This window comes from Podarcis gaigeae (genome assembly GCF_964106915.1).
Source record: "Podarcis gaigeae genome assembly, chromosome: 16".
Taxonomy (NCBI): domain Eukaryota; kingdom Metazoa; phylum Chordata; class Lepidosauria; order Squamata; family Lacertidae; genus Podarcis; species Podarcis gaigeae.
In genome coordinates, this window is record NC_139693.1 from 483338 (window position 1) to 499761 (window position 16424).

Here is a 16424-nt window from a genome sequence, read left to right on the forward strand (position 1 = left end):
ATTCGAACCCTGGTTTTCCAGGTCTTCGTCTGACACTACACCACACTGGCTTTCCAAGAGACCTTCTACTCTGAGGCAGAAAGGACAATTTATGCACCATCCATTATGCAACCATTTGAGTGCCTCCACCGCTCCTGACAGCCTTGGAACTTATTTCATACAGACGTGGATTTCATTTTGTGCCAATCTGGGCATCTGAAGAGCTGATACCTATAGATATGTCTAAATTAAGAGGGAGGGATAGATGGTTATCGACTCTTAATGTGAGCTGATTCTTTTGGTCACCTACACTTTCTCTGTTCAATTCTTATTAAAATCAAGACTAAATAAATAATTGCAACAGAGTGACTGGCTGATGGCCGAACCAAAAGTCTTGGAAGGCAGTGAGCTTTCCTTCGCTGCAGATTTCTAAATCAGGTGGTCACCTGTCAGGGATACTTGAGCTGCGAATCCTGCATCACAGGGGGTTAGACTAGATGACTTTTGGGGTTCCCTTCCAACCCTACAATTCTATGAACGGCAGCAGCAGCAGCAGCAACAACAACAACAACTCTCCTCCACTGGAGGTTTTCCAGCAGATGCTGGATGATCACCCATCAGTGATTCGTTAGCTGTGATTCCAGCACGACGGGGGTTGGACTAGATGACCCTCGGGTACCCCTTTCAACCCCACAATCCCATGATTCTATAAGAGCGTGACTGGCTGGTGGCCTGTCGTTTTCCTTCTCCCCCCCAGCGACACTCGGCACACACCCAACCCTCAGCGACACCCTCCGGCGAGTTCCAAAATCATGCCTGGTCGTGCGTTTTCGGGGAGGGGGCGGCGATGTTGGTTCTGCTTCGCCCGCCACAGCTCCCCCTCCCGGTTCTCTCTTTAAGCCGAGACGGTGCAGCCTCGCCACCATTTAGCATCCCAGCCAAAGGACGTCCAGAGCCGTTGCCTTGGCGACGGCCGGGAAGTAAGGGTGCCTGGGAACGCGGTTGGGGGGGGGGAGTCTCCCATATATAGAGAGGGAGAGAGACTGACTCCGGGGCTGATGAGCTGCAGCTAAATTTAGGCGGAGGAGGGAAGGAGCAAGAGGCGCCGGGGATGTCATGCAGGGGGGCCCGGGCGAGATGGGCCCCGCCGGGGGGCGGCCACGGATCCTGCCCGGCCCTCCCTCTCCGCTCTCCACGCTGCTGCCGCCGCCGCTGACCTCAAGAGGCAGGACGCTTTCAGCACCACCAGGTGAGCGGACAGCTCCCTCGAGGGACCCAGCGGCCTTAGCAAAGGATGGAGGAGGAGGAGGATGCAGGGACCGGGTTGCCAAGGAAACGAGCTGGTGGCGGCATCGCGGGCAGGGGTCCTTCCCGGGTGGGAGTGGGCTGGGAAGGAGGTCAGGGAGAGAATAACCTTCTCAGGGGAAGCAGCCTTGCAAGTAGAAGTCTCTGGTTCAACCCCCCTGGGGCATCTCCTCCAGGCAGGGTTGGTGAAACCCTGATGAGCCACTGCTGCCGGTCAGTGTAGGAATATGGAGCTGGGTAGACCAATGGTCAGACTCAGTAGAAGGAAGGCAGCGTCCTCTGTTCCTGTGAGAGGGGTGGAGGTCTCATGGACAAGCTGGAAGATGTGTAGAGGAGAGCAAATCAGGGGGGGAGGGGAGAACCAGAGAATGGTAGAGTTGGAAGGGTACTCCAAGGGTCATCTAGTCCAACCCCCTGCAATGCAGAAACCCTACCCACAGGTGTCCCTGGGTGGGCTCAAACCACCAACCTTCTGGTTAAGAGCCAGACACCAGAGAATAATGCATACCGCTCTATTTGGGCCTTGGCCGAGAATCTACCAGGAGTCCAGTGTCCAGTTCTGGGCGCCACAATTTAAGGAGGATATCGAGAAGCTGGAAGGTTGTTCAGAGGAGGGCAACCAAGATGATCCAGGGTCTGGAAACCAAGCCTTATAATAATAATATAATAATAATTTATTATTTATACAGTAATGCATCAAACATTAAAAGCTTCCCTAAAGAGGGAGTTGGGGATGTTTAGCCTGGAGAAGAGATATGAGAGCCATCTTCCATTATCTGAAGGGCTGTTACATAGAAGAGGGAGCCGGCTTGTTCCAAGGACAAGAAAGGAGATGTTGACTAAACATCAGCAAGAACTTTCTGACAGCAAGAGCTGTTTGGCAGTGGGACAGACTTCCTCACGAGGTGGTGGGCTCTCCTTCCTTGGAGGTTTTTAAGCAGAGGCTGGATGGCTCTCCATCAGGGATTCTTCAGCTGTCATTGCAGGGGGTAGGACTAGATGACCCTTATGGCCCCTTTTGACTCTATGATTGTGTCTTACCTGCCCTGAAACTTGCCATAGCCAGTCTCCTCAGTTTAGGCTTATATATCTAGGAAGCTGCCTTATACCGATTCAGAGCCTTAGGGTCCAGCTAACTCAGTACTTGCTGCACTGACCGGCAGGCGCTCTCCGGGGTCTCTCCCAGCCTTAGCAGGAGGCACTGGGAATTGAACTTGAACTGCCTGCAGAGCAAATGCTCTAACCACTGAGCTAGTAGCTCTTCCCCTTTACATAAAGCAAGTTTCCAGTCCTCATGGTTCTGAGTTGAGGAGTATACTGTGAGGCCTTAACAGCAGATGAGGAGGGAAAGTCATGTCTCACTTCCCACCTCTTATGCTTCCTTTCCGTAAAATCTGCAAACTTATTTTTATTTAAAACTTTCATGCCCCACTCTCCATTGCAAGGGCAATTCCAGAGTGAGTTGCAAAGTAAAAATCAACGGTATCTCCTGTTTTAATTCTGAAAACAGCAGCCATGGAAGGTAGGGAAGACTGGGGAATGGGAGAGAAAGGGCAAAGGAGAGCAGGGGAGAAAGGTCAATTTCCCTAAAAATCACAGAATTGTATGTGCTTATTATGCCTTGTTTTATCCTGACCATAACAACTTTTTTGAGGCAGCAAAAGCAGAGAGGGAGTTTTTAAAGGGTCTCTTGCAAACTTCCTGAGAAGCCAGGGGCATGAACCAAGATCTCTCTTTTCATAAATATGTAAATTTTTAAGATCTCATCTTTGCAAAACCAGCCGTGCAAAGTAGGATAAGCCTGATGGAGGGATATAACATGAAGGGGGGCCCTGCAGGCTTCAAGGGTGTTTTGGGTTTTGAACTGAAGCCTCTTGTCCCGATAAATGTGGACCTGCTCCCTTGTTTCCTTTTACAGCAACCCTGCAAGGCAGGACAGCCAGAGGGAGGAAGAGGGCTGGTGGAGATATTTGGGTTTTGGACACCAGTCACTTCCCAATAGATATTTAAATCCTCTGTATTATTATGGATACTTCAGTCAGTCAGTTTCTTAACTGCCTTTCTAAAAACAACAACAACAAACCGAAGGTAACTTATAAAAATATATAATATGCAGAGTTTAAAACCAGACAGTAAAACAACAATTTATCCATATAATATTAAAAAGCCATGCATGCAATCCAATTTAAAGAAAAGCAAATATCAAGACCAGCAGAAAAAGAAAAAGCAACCAGTCCCATCGATGAAAACAGCAAAGAAAATATTTGACACTGAGACGGACGCCAGTCCTTCCCTATAATGTTATTCTTTTGACAACAACCCTGTAAGGTAGGAGAGGCTGAGGAGCAGCAGAGAGACCAAGGAAGGCCTAATTCTTTGAACATCAAGGGCATCTGAACTCCTAAGAAGCTGCTTTCTGCAGAGTCAGGCCCTTGGTCCACACTGAGCAGCAGCAACTCTCCCGGGTTTCAAACAAAGAGACCTTCCCACTCCTGCCTGGAGACATCGCTGGACCTTGAACCCATCACCTTCTGGGCTGCCACTGAACAACAGCCCTTCAGGACCCCTGTCCTCATGGCAGGGGGTGGACTAGATGAGCCCCTGGGCGCCTTTCTGCAATTCTATTATTCTATCTGCAAATCCTTGTGCCTAACAATTGATCAGTCGGGTGAGCAGGAAGAGGCATGGTGGTTTTGCGGGGACACCATCCCCTCCTGGTGCATTTCATTTTTTAACAAGGAAATTAAAATATGTAGGGAGAGAAGGGGGGAAAGGGGGGGCAGTCAGGCTGCAAATTGAGGGCCAGGCAAGGCCAGATGTTGGTGGGTTGGCAAGAGCAGGGAACCTTTTCTTCTCCACAGGAACATTTGTGTGTTGGATGGGGCTGGCGGTTCTTAGGAAGGTCTCAGGGCTTGGGAACAACCTCCCACCCACCCACCCACCCACCAGCAACTGCAAACAGTTAAATCCTGACACAGGCTGCAAGCAGTTTCTATGGCGTTCTGCTTCCAATGGATCCTGGAAGCTCAGCTCAGCATCGGGAGATGATTCAGGATAGGACCCATATCCTTAGTAGTGGGAGCATAGGGGGTTTGATGGATTGGCGGGGGGGGGCCTCCCTGTGGCTTCCTACCCCCTTTTTCCTAAAGCTTTGGGGACCCTCAGAGTCCAGACAGTAGCCTCTCTCTCTCTCTCTCTCTCTCTGCAGTCAGATCATAGCAGCTATCCTTGGATTAAAGACGTAAGGACGTAAGAAAAGCATGCTGGATCCGGCCAAAGCGAGTCTATCCAGTCCAGCCTCCTGTTCTCACAGTAGCCAAATCCACCTAAGGTCCTAGGAGTTCAGATAGGCTGCCTCTGGGCCCAGAGGTTCCATAAAGACATCAGAAGAGTCTGGCTGCTGGATCAGGCCGAAGGGGGCCTGTCAAGTCCAGCCTCCTGTTCTCACAGTGGCCAACCAGATGCCTCTTTTGGGAAGCCTGCAAGCTGGACCCAAGCGCAAGAGCCCTTTCCTGTCTGCTGCCAGTCAGTGCAGACTATACTGGGCAGTGTGGGCCTCAGTGGTTTGACTCGGCCTAAGGCTGCTTCCTGTGTCCCAGTTCCCAGTGAAAATAGAGGGACTCCTTGGGGGCTCAACACCCCCATTCTCTGAAGGCTCTGCTCCGCTGCCACACTTGGAAGCAGCGATTCTTCTGAATGCCAGTCGCTAGAAAATGCAGGAAGGGAGAGGGCTCTCGTGGTGGAATCCTGCCTGTGGGTTTCCCCCAGTGGGCATCTGCTGGACTAGATGCCCTCTCCCCTTTGGCCTGATCCAGCAGCCAGGCTCTTCCTAGGTTCTTATGAACCTCCAAGCAGCGGCCAGCAGACAGCAAGGTTGAGCTACCAAAGACCACCAGCCAGGAGCCTAGGCTGATGGGCAAAGAATCAGGACCATGGAGAGAGCTTCAGGAGGGGAGCCTGAACACGGCTCAAAAATAAGAGGCAGCGTCCAGGGCTGGCATGTGAGGTTGCAGCTGAAGCGCATCAGGGGGTGCTGTGCGCATGCGCATGCACACACACACACACACACACACACACACACCCCTCTCCCCAGGGCTACCCTACTTGGTGTGCTTGTTCCTCCTTCTCCTTGCCAGTCTCGCTATGAGGAGACAGGAGAGGGGGCTGAAGTCCACCCAGTCTTCTCTCTGCCAGGGTGCTGGCATGGACTGGGTCCCAGATAGGAATGGGGGCATGAATGCAATGCAGGAGCAAGTCAGGAAGAGGAGGAAATCCAGCTGCAAAACAACACACATGAAAAACCCCACCTGGATTCTTTTTGGGCACCTCCATCTTTCACTGGCAGAGAAGGGTTCAAGAGGGGCTTCTAAGGGCCTGGATATGCAGGGCTCAGCCTTGGGGTGCAGAGTTGGGCCCAGGGAGGTGTACCTGGGACCTTCGCCCCCAGACCTGTGAGTTAAAGCACTTGCCAACTTTGCAGCAATCTGTTCCTAGCGTTGCGTCTGACGTAAGAGAAGCACGTGGCCTCCTCTGCTCTGCGCTATGGGGAGGGGAGAGAGTCTACCTGCAAACCATCAAAACGAAAGGCGGGGTGTCCTTGTGAGGTTGGGCTTTAAAAGGCAGTGAATCCTGTAAATTAATTCTGACCCTTTTGAAAAAAACACAATCTTTCTTCCATATTGAAACTCCTGCCGGTCAATTGACCCAAAAGTTCGGGTATCCTAAGAAAGCAAAACTTCTCTCAATCCCCTTTCTGCATCATTTTTACAGAACAGTCGAATTACAGGTTTGGAAGGGGCATCAAAGGGTCATCTAGTCCAACCCCCTGAAATGCAGGAACCACGGCTAAAGAATCTCTGACAGGCTGCCAATCCAAGCTCTGCTTAAAAACTTCCAAGGGAGGAGAATCTGCCACCTTCTGAGGGAGTCTGCCCCACTGTCAAACAGCTCCTACTGGCAGAAAGTTCTTAATGATATTTAGTCAGACTCTCTTTTATTGCCATTTAAATCGATTGATTTGGGTCCTCCACTCTGGACTCCTCCCTGCAAAAAGCTTCAGTGGAGCTTTTAAAGGAGAGGTTGGATGCCCACCTGCCAGGGATTCTTCAGCTGTGAATCCTGAATTGCAGGGGGTTGGACTAGATGACCCTCAGGGTCCCCCCCCCGACCTTATAATACTCTATGAACACATTCTCAGGTGAGAGTGGCCTCTTTCCCCAAACACGGTCTATTAATAACCAAAGACAGACACGGTTTATCAGGAACGGGTGCAATTGTTCAATTATTGCTGCGGACGCAGTTTAAAAATAGAGCCGTGCTTAATCAGCCGAGCCATCTGGGCCTTGACAAGACACCCACCCGCTCTCCTCGCAGCTTTGCCACCAGCCCTGCTGAGGGAGGCCCAGATCCGTGGGCCCAGATCAGGACAGGTAGCCTGGGAGGGAGTTGGGCGATCTCCTCCTCCAGTCTAAAGACCTGGAACAAGCCTTTAAACACGCATGGGAAATAAGCATGTGATTTGAAACTTTATAAGTGGTGTTTGCAACTTATTCCACAACAGCAAACTGAGGCAGAGGGGGAAGGCTTACATTTTGCATTTTTTAAAAGGCCAAGTTTCTAGGCTTCGTGGTTGCAACTTCAGATTTTGAAGTATGCAAGCCTTAGATCACATAGTTGAGCTGTGGAACTCCTTGCCACAGGAGGCATCGGTAGCCACCAACCTGGGTGGCTTTAAAAGAGGATTAGACACATTCGTGGAGGAGAGGGCTATCAGTGGCTACTAGCCACAATGCCCATGTCTGCCCGCACAGATGGAGGCAGTCCGTGCTTTTGAATAGCCTTGTTGCTCAAAACCGCAGGAGGGCAGAGGGCTATTGCGTTCAGATCCTGCTCTTGGGATTCCCCTTGGGGCTACTGACTGCCCACTGTGAGGGCAGAATGCTGGGCTAGATGAGCCACAGGTCTGATCCAGAACGTTGCCTTTTTGACCATCCTTTTCCTTCAAGCCCTTTCTCAGTCTCTGTGTGCCTTGGAATAATTCCCCGCTCCCTTTAGTTTTTTTGGGCTTTGCCACGCTGCGCTCTTTTGGGAGGGAGGGCGGGATATAAATTTAGCATCACAGATTGCAGAGCTGGGGTCCCCATGCAGTCCGCCTCTTGCTGTGCAGGAATCACAGCTCAAGAATCCCAGCGACAGAAGCCAGCAGGAAGAGGCTCCCTGTTCTGTAAATTCCAGCATCCAATGTCTCCCAGTGCAGAGAAACATGGCTGTTACGTAAACCCCACTTTTCCTGTGTTTACACCTGCAGAGGTAGGTGTGTGTGTGTTTTAAAAAATTGATGCCTGTCTAGGCACAATACCCACTTAGTGAGAGCCTCCCCCCCCCCCCGATCCACGTCACCCTCTCCCTGAACCCACCATGTGAAAAGGATGCCAGTTTTAGCATCGGCAGGTCCCACACCACACCCCCACGCAGGCAGTTTAAAAACACACAGGCGCACGCCAGGAGCAGGATAAATAATGCTAATGTTTTTCCATGGGGCAGCACCATGAAGATGATATTTTCTGCAGCCAGCGATCCCTGGGAATAGGGATGGGCGATGCTGGGCCCGCGATGAATTGCGAAGTGGGTGCAGGAATGGTAGCAAAAAAAATGTTTCCTGGGAGCAGTTAATGTTCCTGCAAGCACAATTAACAGAGCACTTTCTGGAGACTCCAGGGTTCCCTGCGGGGCCCAGTGGCTGACACCATTGGTCTGTTACATCAAACATTCACAGAACAGAGCGTTGCAGGACCTTAAATGGGCCTGTTCTGCCACAAAGGCAGCTGTGGGACCCTGGGCTGCTTTCTCAGTGGCTATGGGTTCACAACCTGGACTCTTCTCCATGTCATCTGGTGCCACAATAAGCCTGCAAGCGCTTAAGGGGCCACAGAACTCACAGCATAATGGAATCATAGAGTTGTATGTGTTCCCAGGGCTCACCCCCAGCAATGCAGAATTCACAACTGAAGCATCCCTGGCAGATGGCTATCCAACCTCTGTTTAAAGGAGAGTCCACCGTCTTCCAAGGGAGACCGTTCCACTGTTGAATCTTGAAATAATACTCTTGAATTCTAGCATAATATTCCTTCCTTCTCCTCCCAGCCCACCTTCCGCTCCTCACTGGCATCCTCTAGCATCTAGTCTCGTTCCCAGGGACTAGGGTCCTGATCCCAGGAGATCAAAGCCACTAAGCATAACACCCACAGTCCAAACAAGTCAGGTCCAGAGCATCAGTCTTGGTCCAAACCTGGAGCAGAGGCAAGGTCACCAGAATAAGGTTGGGTGTGTGTGGCTGGAGTGAAGAGCAAAATGCCAAAATCCTGTGTCTTGTATGCTTTAGTTGAGATTCCTGCACTTCAGAGGGTTGGGCTAGATGACCCTTAGAGTCCCTTTCAGCTCTGCACTTCTGTGATTCTATAATTCTGTGATTCCTGAAGGTCCACGATCTTCCTCTGTGAGTGTCACCAGGCAAGGGCTGGACACAACTTCAAGAAAGGTCTCTCTATCAAGCCCAGAGCACTAGTTGTGATTTGGCAAGTGGGTGCAGTTTTCACAGTGAAGATTTAGGCATAAAAGGCTTAAAAATAAAGGAAAGGAGCGACAACCGCCTTGTGGTTGCACAATTGCATTCTCAAATTTTGACACTTCTCTGCTTTTACCGTTTGAAGATAAAATGCTTCCGTTTTGTGGAACAGACAGCCTCGTCGCTGCTCCCGTTTCATCTTGTCTGCTTATTGCCTGGGTAGCAACTCGCACCCGGCTCCAACCATAGCCCTGTCTGCCAACTGGTGCAGGGTGGGCCTGGCATGGAGTCAGCGGGGAAGGGTTCCCAAACTGGCCTCTGGTGGATGTAAAAGAGAGCGCTGGAATAGTTTGCTGGCTAAAGGTCCCAGATTCAGTCCCCTTTGGCATCTGCAGGTAAGTTTGGGCAAAGACCCCCCTGCCTGGAATATCCTGGAGAGCTGCTGCTGCCAGCCAGTGGAGGCAGAACTCAGTAAGATGGAACCCAATAGTCCAGCTCAGTATAAGGCAGCTCTCCTCAGGGAAACTCTTTATTCTGAATCACGAGGACTAGAATCCAGCTTTGCTTTTGAAGGGAGGGCCCCATGTCAGTGGCAGAGGCCCTGCTTGGCATGCAGAAGGCCCAGCTGCAATCCCCACTAGCAGCTTCTCCAAGAAAGGCTGGAAAAACACCCTTTTCCTGTGTGGAACCCTGGGGAGCTGCTGCCAGTCAGAACAGGCAACACTGAATATTCAGCCACTAATTATTGAGGGGAAGTGCGTGGAACAGGTCTCAGTGTTTTGATTTCTGTGAATGGAGCTGAGAGACGACCTAACCTGGGGAGAAAACAGCAAATACCTGATGAAGAGAGCACAGCAGGTTATATTTTCTGAGAATCCTCCAGAAAAACAATCTCTCAAAGGACCTGTTGATGGCATTTTACCACTGTGCTGTGGAGAGTGTATTAACTTATGGTCTGTGTGTGTGGTTTGGGAGCTACACGGTCAGGGGAAAAACAATGCTGTCCAGGGTTGTAAAGACTGCAGAGAGAATAATTGGATGCACTATTCCCACCTTGGATCCAATCTATGCTGCCAGGTGCCAGAAGAAAGCGGCAGAGATAGTGCAGGATAGTGCGCACCCCGGAAACGATCTCTTTCAGCTTCTGCCTTCTGGAAGAAGGTCAAGGGTTATAAAGGCCAGGACTAGCCGCCTGAGAAACAGTTTCTACGCAAATGCAATTCTGGTTCTAAACGCAGCATAAGGGGTCTCTCTATAGTATAGTGTATTTTAAAATGGGGTATCAGAGTTTTTAGGGGTTTTTGAATGTTTTATGTAGTTTTTCTGTTTCATTGTTCTGCATGGGACAATGACAATAAAGATATCGTATATTGTGTGTGTGTGTGTGTGTGTGTGTGTGTGTGTGTGTGTGTATCGTAGTCAGTGGCCTGGCTCTGCACCAGGCAGCTTCCGGCACTAACCCGGCCTCTTGTGTCTCCCCCTCCACAGACTCGGAGCCGCTGCCCGGGCCCCGCGAGCACTAACATGGCGAAGGACAACTCGGCCTTCTCCTCCATCCATGAGCCCCTGGCGCCCGAAGCCAAGGTCCCGGGGCCCCAGCTCAAGCCGGCAGCCCTGCGGCGCCTGGGCGAGGAGCCCGAGAAGGCGGAGAAGAAGCGGGGTCGCCAGCGGTACGTGGAGAAGGACGGCAAGTGCAACGTCCAGCATGGCAACGTCCATGAGACTTACCGCTACCTGACGGACATCTTCACGACGCTGGTGGACCTCAAGTGGCGCTTCAGCCTGTTGGTCTTCATCCTGGCTTACGCCAGCACCTGGTTGTTCTTCGGCCTCATCTGGTGGTTCATCGCCTACTGCCGAGGAGACCTGGACCACCTGGGCGACGACGCCTGGACGCCCTGTGTCAACAACCTCAACGGCTTCGTCTCGGCCTTCCTCTTCTCCATCGAGACGGAGACCACCATCGGCTACGGCCACCGGGTCATCACGGACAAGTGCCCCGAGGGAATCATCCTGCTCTTGCTGCAGGCCATTTTGGGCTCCATGGTCAATGCCTTCATGGTGGGCTGCATGTTCGTCAAGATCTCGCAGCCCAACAAGCGGGCCGAGACGCTGGTCTTCTCCTCGCACGCCGTGGTCTCCCTGCGCGACGACCGCCTCTGCCTCATGTTCCGCGTGGGGGACCTGCGCAACTCACACATTGTGGAGGCCTCCATCCGAGCCAAGCTCATCAAGTCCAAGCAGACCCAGGAAGGGGAGTTCATCCCCCTCAACCAGACGGACATCAACGTGGGCTTCGAGACTGGAGACGACCGCCTCTTCCTGGTCTCCCCGCTCATCATCAGCCATGAGATCAATGAGCACAGCCCCTTCTGGGAGGTCTCCCGGGAACAGCTCAAGAAGGACGACTTTGAGATCGTGGTCATCCTGGAGGGGATGGTGGAGGCCACAGGTAGGTGGGGGAGGGTGGGCGGGAGGGAGGGAGCGGACCTCCCAAAATTATCCAACCCATAAGCCAACTTATATATGGCCACTGGAAACTTTCCTTTCCCACCAGGACCTGTCCACGCAATTGAGGACACCTTTCCACAATGGTTAATCGATGTCTGGATTTTTTCCACTTTTTATAAGGTTTTTAATTGTACAGTTTTGTGGTTAATTGCTGTAAACAGCTGAGAGAGAGAGATGATGATGATGATGATGATGAAGAATTTCCTGCCTTTTCTCCTGATGGGACGAAAGGCAGCTTACAGACAGAAACAAGAACCGCTAAAAACATAGAAAATTTGATTATTAAAATACAATTAAACATTGAGAGAATATAAAACTATATACACATATGAGCTCTATTAAAACCACACCATTAATTGCAATAAAAACAGCGTGGCCCCAGGCCTTAAAAGCAGTCAGTTCCCAAACGCCTGTTGGTCAAGAAGGTTTCCACCTGCCAGTGGAAGGGAAGGACAGCAAAGAGCTTTGCCAGGGAGGCAGCTCCAAAGTTGTCTGGGAGCAGCCACCACCGAGAAGGCCCTGGGAGAACAGGCTGCTGGACTAGAGAGGCCTTGGGCCTGATCCAGCATGCTCTTCTTGCATTCCTAAGGCAGCTTCTCGTGTTCCTATGGAGCCTCAGCACCTTGCCCAGCGACACTCCTGCAGGTGAACACATGGGACTGAGCTGGGATAGAAGGCCCGAGACCAGGGGTAGGCAATTTTCTCTCTCCAAAATATAGCCCAGCCCCCCACATGGTCTGAGGGATGGTGGATGGGCCCATGGCTGAAAAAGCTTACTGCCCCTGCCCTAGGCAGTCCCTAAGCTAGAACTAGGCTTATGAGTAGATGGGCAGCCAGAAACTGCCTTATCCCGAGTGAGACCATTGGTGCATCTAGCTATGCTTTGCCTGCACTGACTGGCAGTGGCTTTCCTGAGTTTCAGACTCTGGGGTTTCTCCAAGCCCTTCCCAGAGATGCCGGGGGGGGGGGTTGATCCTGGGACCTCCAGTGCTGGTTCCTACAGGCCTCCCCCCCCCAAAAAAACCAAGGTTCTAGTCCTCATGTTTCTGAGTCAGGCTATAGGTCCTTCTCACAGCACTGAGCTGTGGCTGGTGGTGTGCAAATGAACCCAGAGTCTCAGGAACCTTCGGGGGGGCCTTCCCTCTCAGGGGGTCCCCATCCTTTTCTTCACCTCCCAGGACCCTCCAGCACTGACTTCTCTCCCCTTCTCTGCCCTGTGTGCACCTACATAAGCCTCACGGTCTGAGTGCTGCTTGCAAAGGCTGCTGGCTTGCGGATGGCGTGCCGGGGGTGTGTGTGTCAGGCTTTGAAGATCACTGGGCTTGGTTGGGGTGGGCTGGGGGGGAGGGGGAGACTCAAAGGACCTGCAGATGACCCCCAATGGTCTGGCTCCGTATAAGGCAGCTTCCTATTTAAATCAGAACCATGAGGACTAGAACTTTTTTTTTTTAGATGAAAGCCTCCATGGCAGAACAGCTGCTCTGCATGCAGAATGTCCCAGGTGGAAGTGGTGCTGCTTGCTCTTTCTGAAAACCTGGAGGGCCGCTGCTGCCCGTCTGTGCATACAGTACTGAGCTAGGTTGCTTCTGCTGCTTAAACTCAAGTCAAAGCTGAGGTCCTCCTTCAAGGGCCTTCTGGCGGTTCCCCCGCTACGAGAAGCCAAGTTACAGGGAACCAGGCAGAGGGCCTTCTCGGTGGTGGTGCCCACCCTGTGGAACGCCCTCCCACTAGATGTCAAAGAAATAAACAACTACCAGATTTTAGAAGACATCTGAAGGCAGCCCCGTTTAGGGAAGCTTTTAATGTTTAATAGGTTATTGTATTTTAGTGTTCTGTTGGAAGCCGCCCAGAGTGGTGGGATATAAATAATAAATTATTATTATTATTATTATTATTATTATTATTATTATTATTATTATTTAAAGTGTTGGTATGCTTTGAAAACTGGGGCAAGTGCTCTGCAGTTTCTCTCTTGGCTGCACAATTTAGTGGGACAATGAAGCCATTTTCTGTTTATTAAGCTGCTTGGGGCTATATAGACATTCAGTTGGCTAAGAATTTCTTCCTTTGATAGCATTTTCACTTGGTTTATCTTGGTTTTCCCCTTTAACGACCACCCAAAAGATGGAGAAGATTGTTTTGTGGAGCACCCTGAGACCTCTGGGTATAGGGCGGTATATAAATTCAATAATAAATGAATAATAATAATAATAATAATAATAATAATAATAATAGGTGGACCCAACAGTCAGTATATAACTCTAATAATAAGTACCGTATAACTAAAGAGAAGCATTCCTCAGGCGGCAGCAGTGGGGCAGGCAGGGTGCCTCCTCTTGGCCTTCCGCCGCCTGAGGCAGGTGATTCAGTTCGCCTCATCGGTGGGCCGGCTCTGCTTTTTGCGTATGAAGAAGCTCAGCAGGAGATGCGACAACTTGACTTAGGCAGGGGTCAGCAAACTTTTTCAGCAGGTGGCCGGTCCACTGTCCCTCAGACCTTGTAGGGGTTCAGACTATATTGGGGGGGGGGTGAACGAATTCCTATGCCCCAGAAATAACCCAGAGATGCATTTTAAATAAAAGCACACATTCTACTTATGTAAAAACACTCTGATTCCTGGACCGTCCATGGGCCAGATTTAGAAGGAGATTGGGCTGAATCCGGCCCCTGGGCCTTAGTTTGCCTACCCATGACTTAGGGAAACGGTGGGCAGCTCATGCGAGATAGATCCCTGTCGCAATAGGCAGGGAGTTCCAAAGGGTAGCTAAAAAGGTAAAGGGACCCCTGACAGTTAGGTCCAGTCGTGGCCGACTCTGGGGTTGCAGTGCTCATCTCGCTTTACTGGCCGAGGCAGCCAGTGTACAGCTTCTGGGTCATGTGGCCAGCAGGACTAAGCCGCTTCTGGCGAACCAGAGCAGCGCATGGAAACACCGTTTACCTTCCCACCAGAGCAGTACCTATTTATCTACTTGCACTTTGAGGTGCTTTCGAACTGCTAGGTTGGCAGGAGCAGGGACCAAGGAATGGGAGCTCACCCCGTCACGGGGATTTGAACAGCCGACCTTCTGATCGGCAAGTCCTAGGCTCTGTGGTTTAACCCACAGCGCCACCCGCGTCCCTAAAAGAGTAGCTACTGCCACATATAAGATGGGTTTCGTGCCAGGGCATTACGTGGCACCAGCTCAGTCCAACTGAAGGTGGTGTTTGGTGACCCTGCCAGTCCTGACTCAGTTTCCCCACTTTCTCTGCTTTGACCCCCCCAGGGATGACCTGCCAAGCGCGAAGCTCATACCTGATGGACGAGGTCCTGTGGGGCCACCGCTTCATGTCCGTCCTCTCTCTGGAGGACGGCTTCTACGAAGTGGACTACAACAGCTTCCACCAGACCTTTGAGGTGCCCACGCCCAGCTGCAGTGCCCGGGAACTGTCCGAGGCGGCCGCCCGCATGGATGCCCACCTCTACTGGTCCATCCCCAGCCGGCTGGACGAGAAGGTGGAGGAAGGGACCACCGAGAAAGCGGCGGTGGAGGAGGACGCGGACAAGGAGAGGAACGGGAACCTCGCCAGTGCCGAGAGCGAGTCCAAGGTCTGAGGGGGCCATGGGGAGAGGTGGCCAGGCCAGGCCAGGAGGCCCCGCTCCAGGCACGCTTCCCAGCGAGGAGGAAGCACAGACAGGCCGCAGAGAGAGCGAGGCGACAGGGCAGGTGGCCGGAGAGCGGAAGGAGGATGTGGGGCTTCATCGACGGACCAGAGAAGGGCCCCCGAAAAGGATTCTTAATGACCCCCTTAAAAACTAGCTGTTCTCCCAAAACTCCAGATATCGTCAGACTCCAAAGCCCAGCAGCCGGGATTTTGGACGGAGGGAGCTGTCATCTGTCGGGGAGGACCTGGGGTTGGGAAGGTTTGCCTTCCACATACACACACATACACACACCCTGACATTTGTCTCTGTACAGCCAGCCAATAAACCTGGGCAATAACAAGGAAGGTGGAGTCTTGACTGGGGATCCTGGAGGTGGTCCAACTACATGGGAGACCCTGGGGCGGTCTTTTGCAAGGGGGTGGAGAAAGGATGGGAGACGGGCCAATAACCACCCCTATGAACCCGCCTGCCTTCCTCACAATCACAGAACTGTCAATTTGGAAGGAATCACAGCTAAACCATCCCTGACAGATGGCCAGCCAACCTTCATTTAAATAACTTCCCTTGGGGCAGGGTATAAATAATAAATTATTATTATTATTATTATTATTATTATTATTATTATTATTATAGTCAGATGCAGGTCTGCAGAAAGATGCAGGTCTCCGTTGACAGTGAACGCTTTATTTAGGTTACAGGTAGGTAGTTGGTCTGCCATAGTCAAAACAAAATTAAAAAATTCCTTCCAGTAGCAACTAAGTTCGTTATTGGTATGAGCTTTCGTGTGCATGCAGACTTCTTCAGATACAATACCATTAACAAACTTAGTTGGTCTCTAAGGTGCTACTGGAAGGAATTTTTTAAATTTTGTTTTGACTACGGCAGACCAACATGGCTACCTACCTGTAACTAGTTTCAGAAATAATTTCAGAAATAGACTGGAAAGAGAAGTTGCTGAATTGCAACTTATCACCAAACTTAAAACCATGGAGGGACCTGGTCTGAATAGAGACATTGGATTCTTCTCTCATTATACATGATAAAGCTATTTTTAGCCATCTCAGCACTTGCTTTTTCCTATAAGACCAACTGCAGTCATTAACAGTCATCAACAGGTTTACCACACCTATCAGCCAATCACCCATTCCCACCCCCCTTCTGAGTAATCCCCCTCCCCACCCTCCCACTACATATAAGGGTCTGGTGACTTCTGTTTCAGTGTCTCAGAAGAAGGGTGCATGCACACAAAAGCTCACACCCAGAACAAACTTATCTGGTCTCTAAGGTGTTACTGGAAGGAATTTTTTTATTTTGTTTCTTAGTCAGGAAATGGCATGCAACTCAGCAACACTTTGCAGCAGATTTTGTACCTATGGAGCAGTGGCCAGAACTGAAGGTCCCTCCTCCCCCCCCCTTTCTAAG

The 16424-nt window shown here is 51.1% G+C and overlaps 1 protein-coding gene across 1 annotated transcript; it reads left to right on the forward strand.

Annotated features, from left to right (window-relative positions):
* Nucleotides 1–716: 716 nt before the first annotated feature.
* On the forward strand, nucleotides 717–15504 carry KCNJ9 (potassium inwardly rectifying channel subfamily J member 9). Its single transcript, XM_083715915.1, has 3 exons — nucleotides 717–1228; nucleotides 10337–11300; nucleotides 14623–15504. Exons 2-3 carry the CDS (start codon nucleotides 10373–10375, stop codon nucleotides 14949–14951), a joined length of 1257 nt encoding a protein of 418 aa, XP_083572041.1. The 5' UTR covers nucleotides 717–1228; nucleotides 10337–10372; the 3' UTR covers nucleotides 14952–15504.
* The last annotated feature ends 920 nt before the right edge of the window (nucleotides 15505–16424 follow it).

Bases quoted from the DNA above. Each gene is read 5' to 3' on its own strand.
- KCNJ9 (XM_083715915.1), top strand. From the start codon at position 10,373: ATGGCGAAGGACAACTCGGCCTTCTCCTCCATCCATGAGCCCCTGGCG. The intron at 11,301-14,622 runs GTAGGTGGGGGA...TGACCCCCCCAG, and splicing joins GGGGATGGTGGAGGCCACAG to GGATGACCTGCCAAGCGCGA.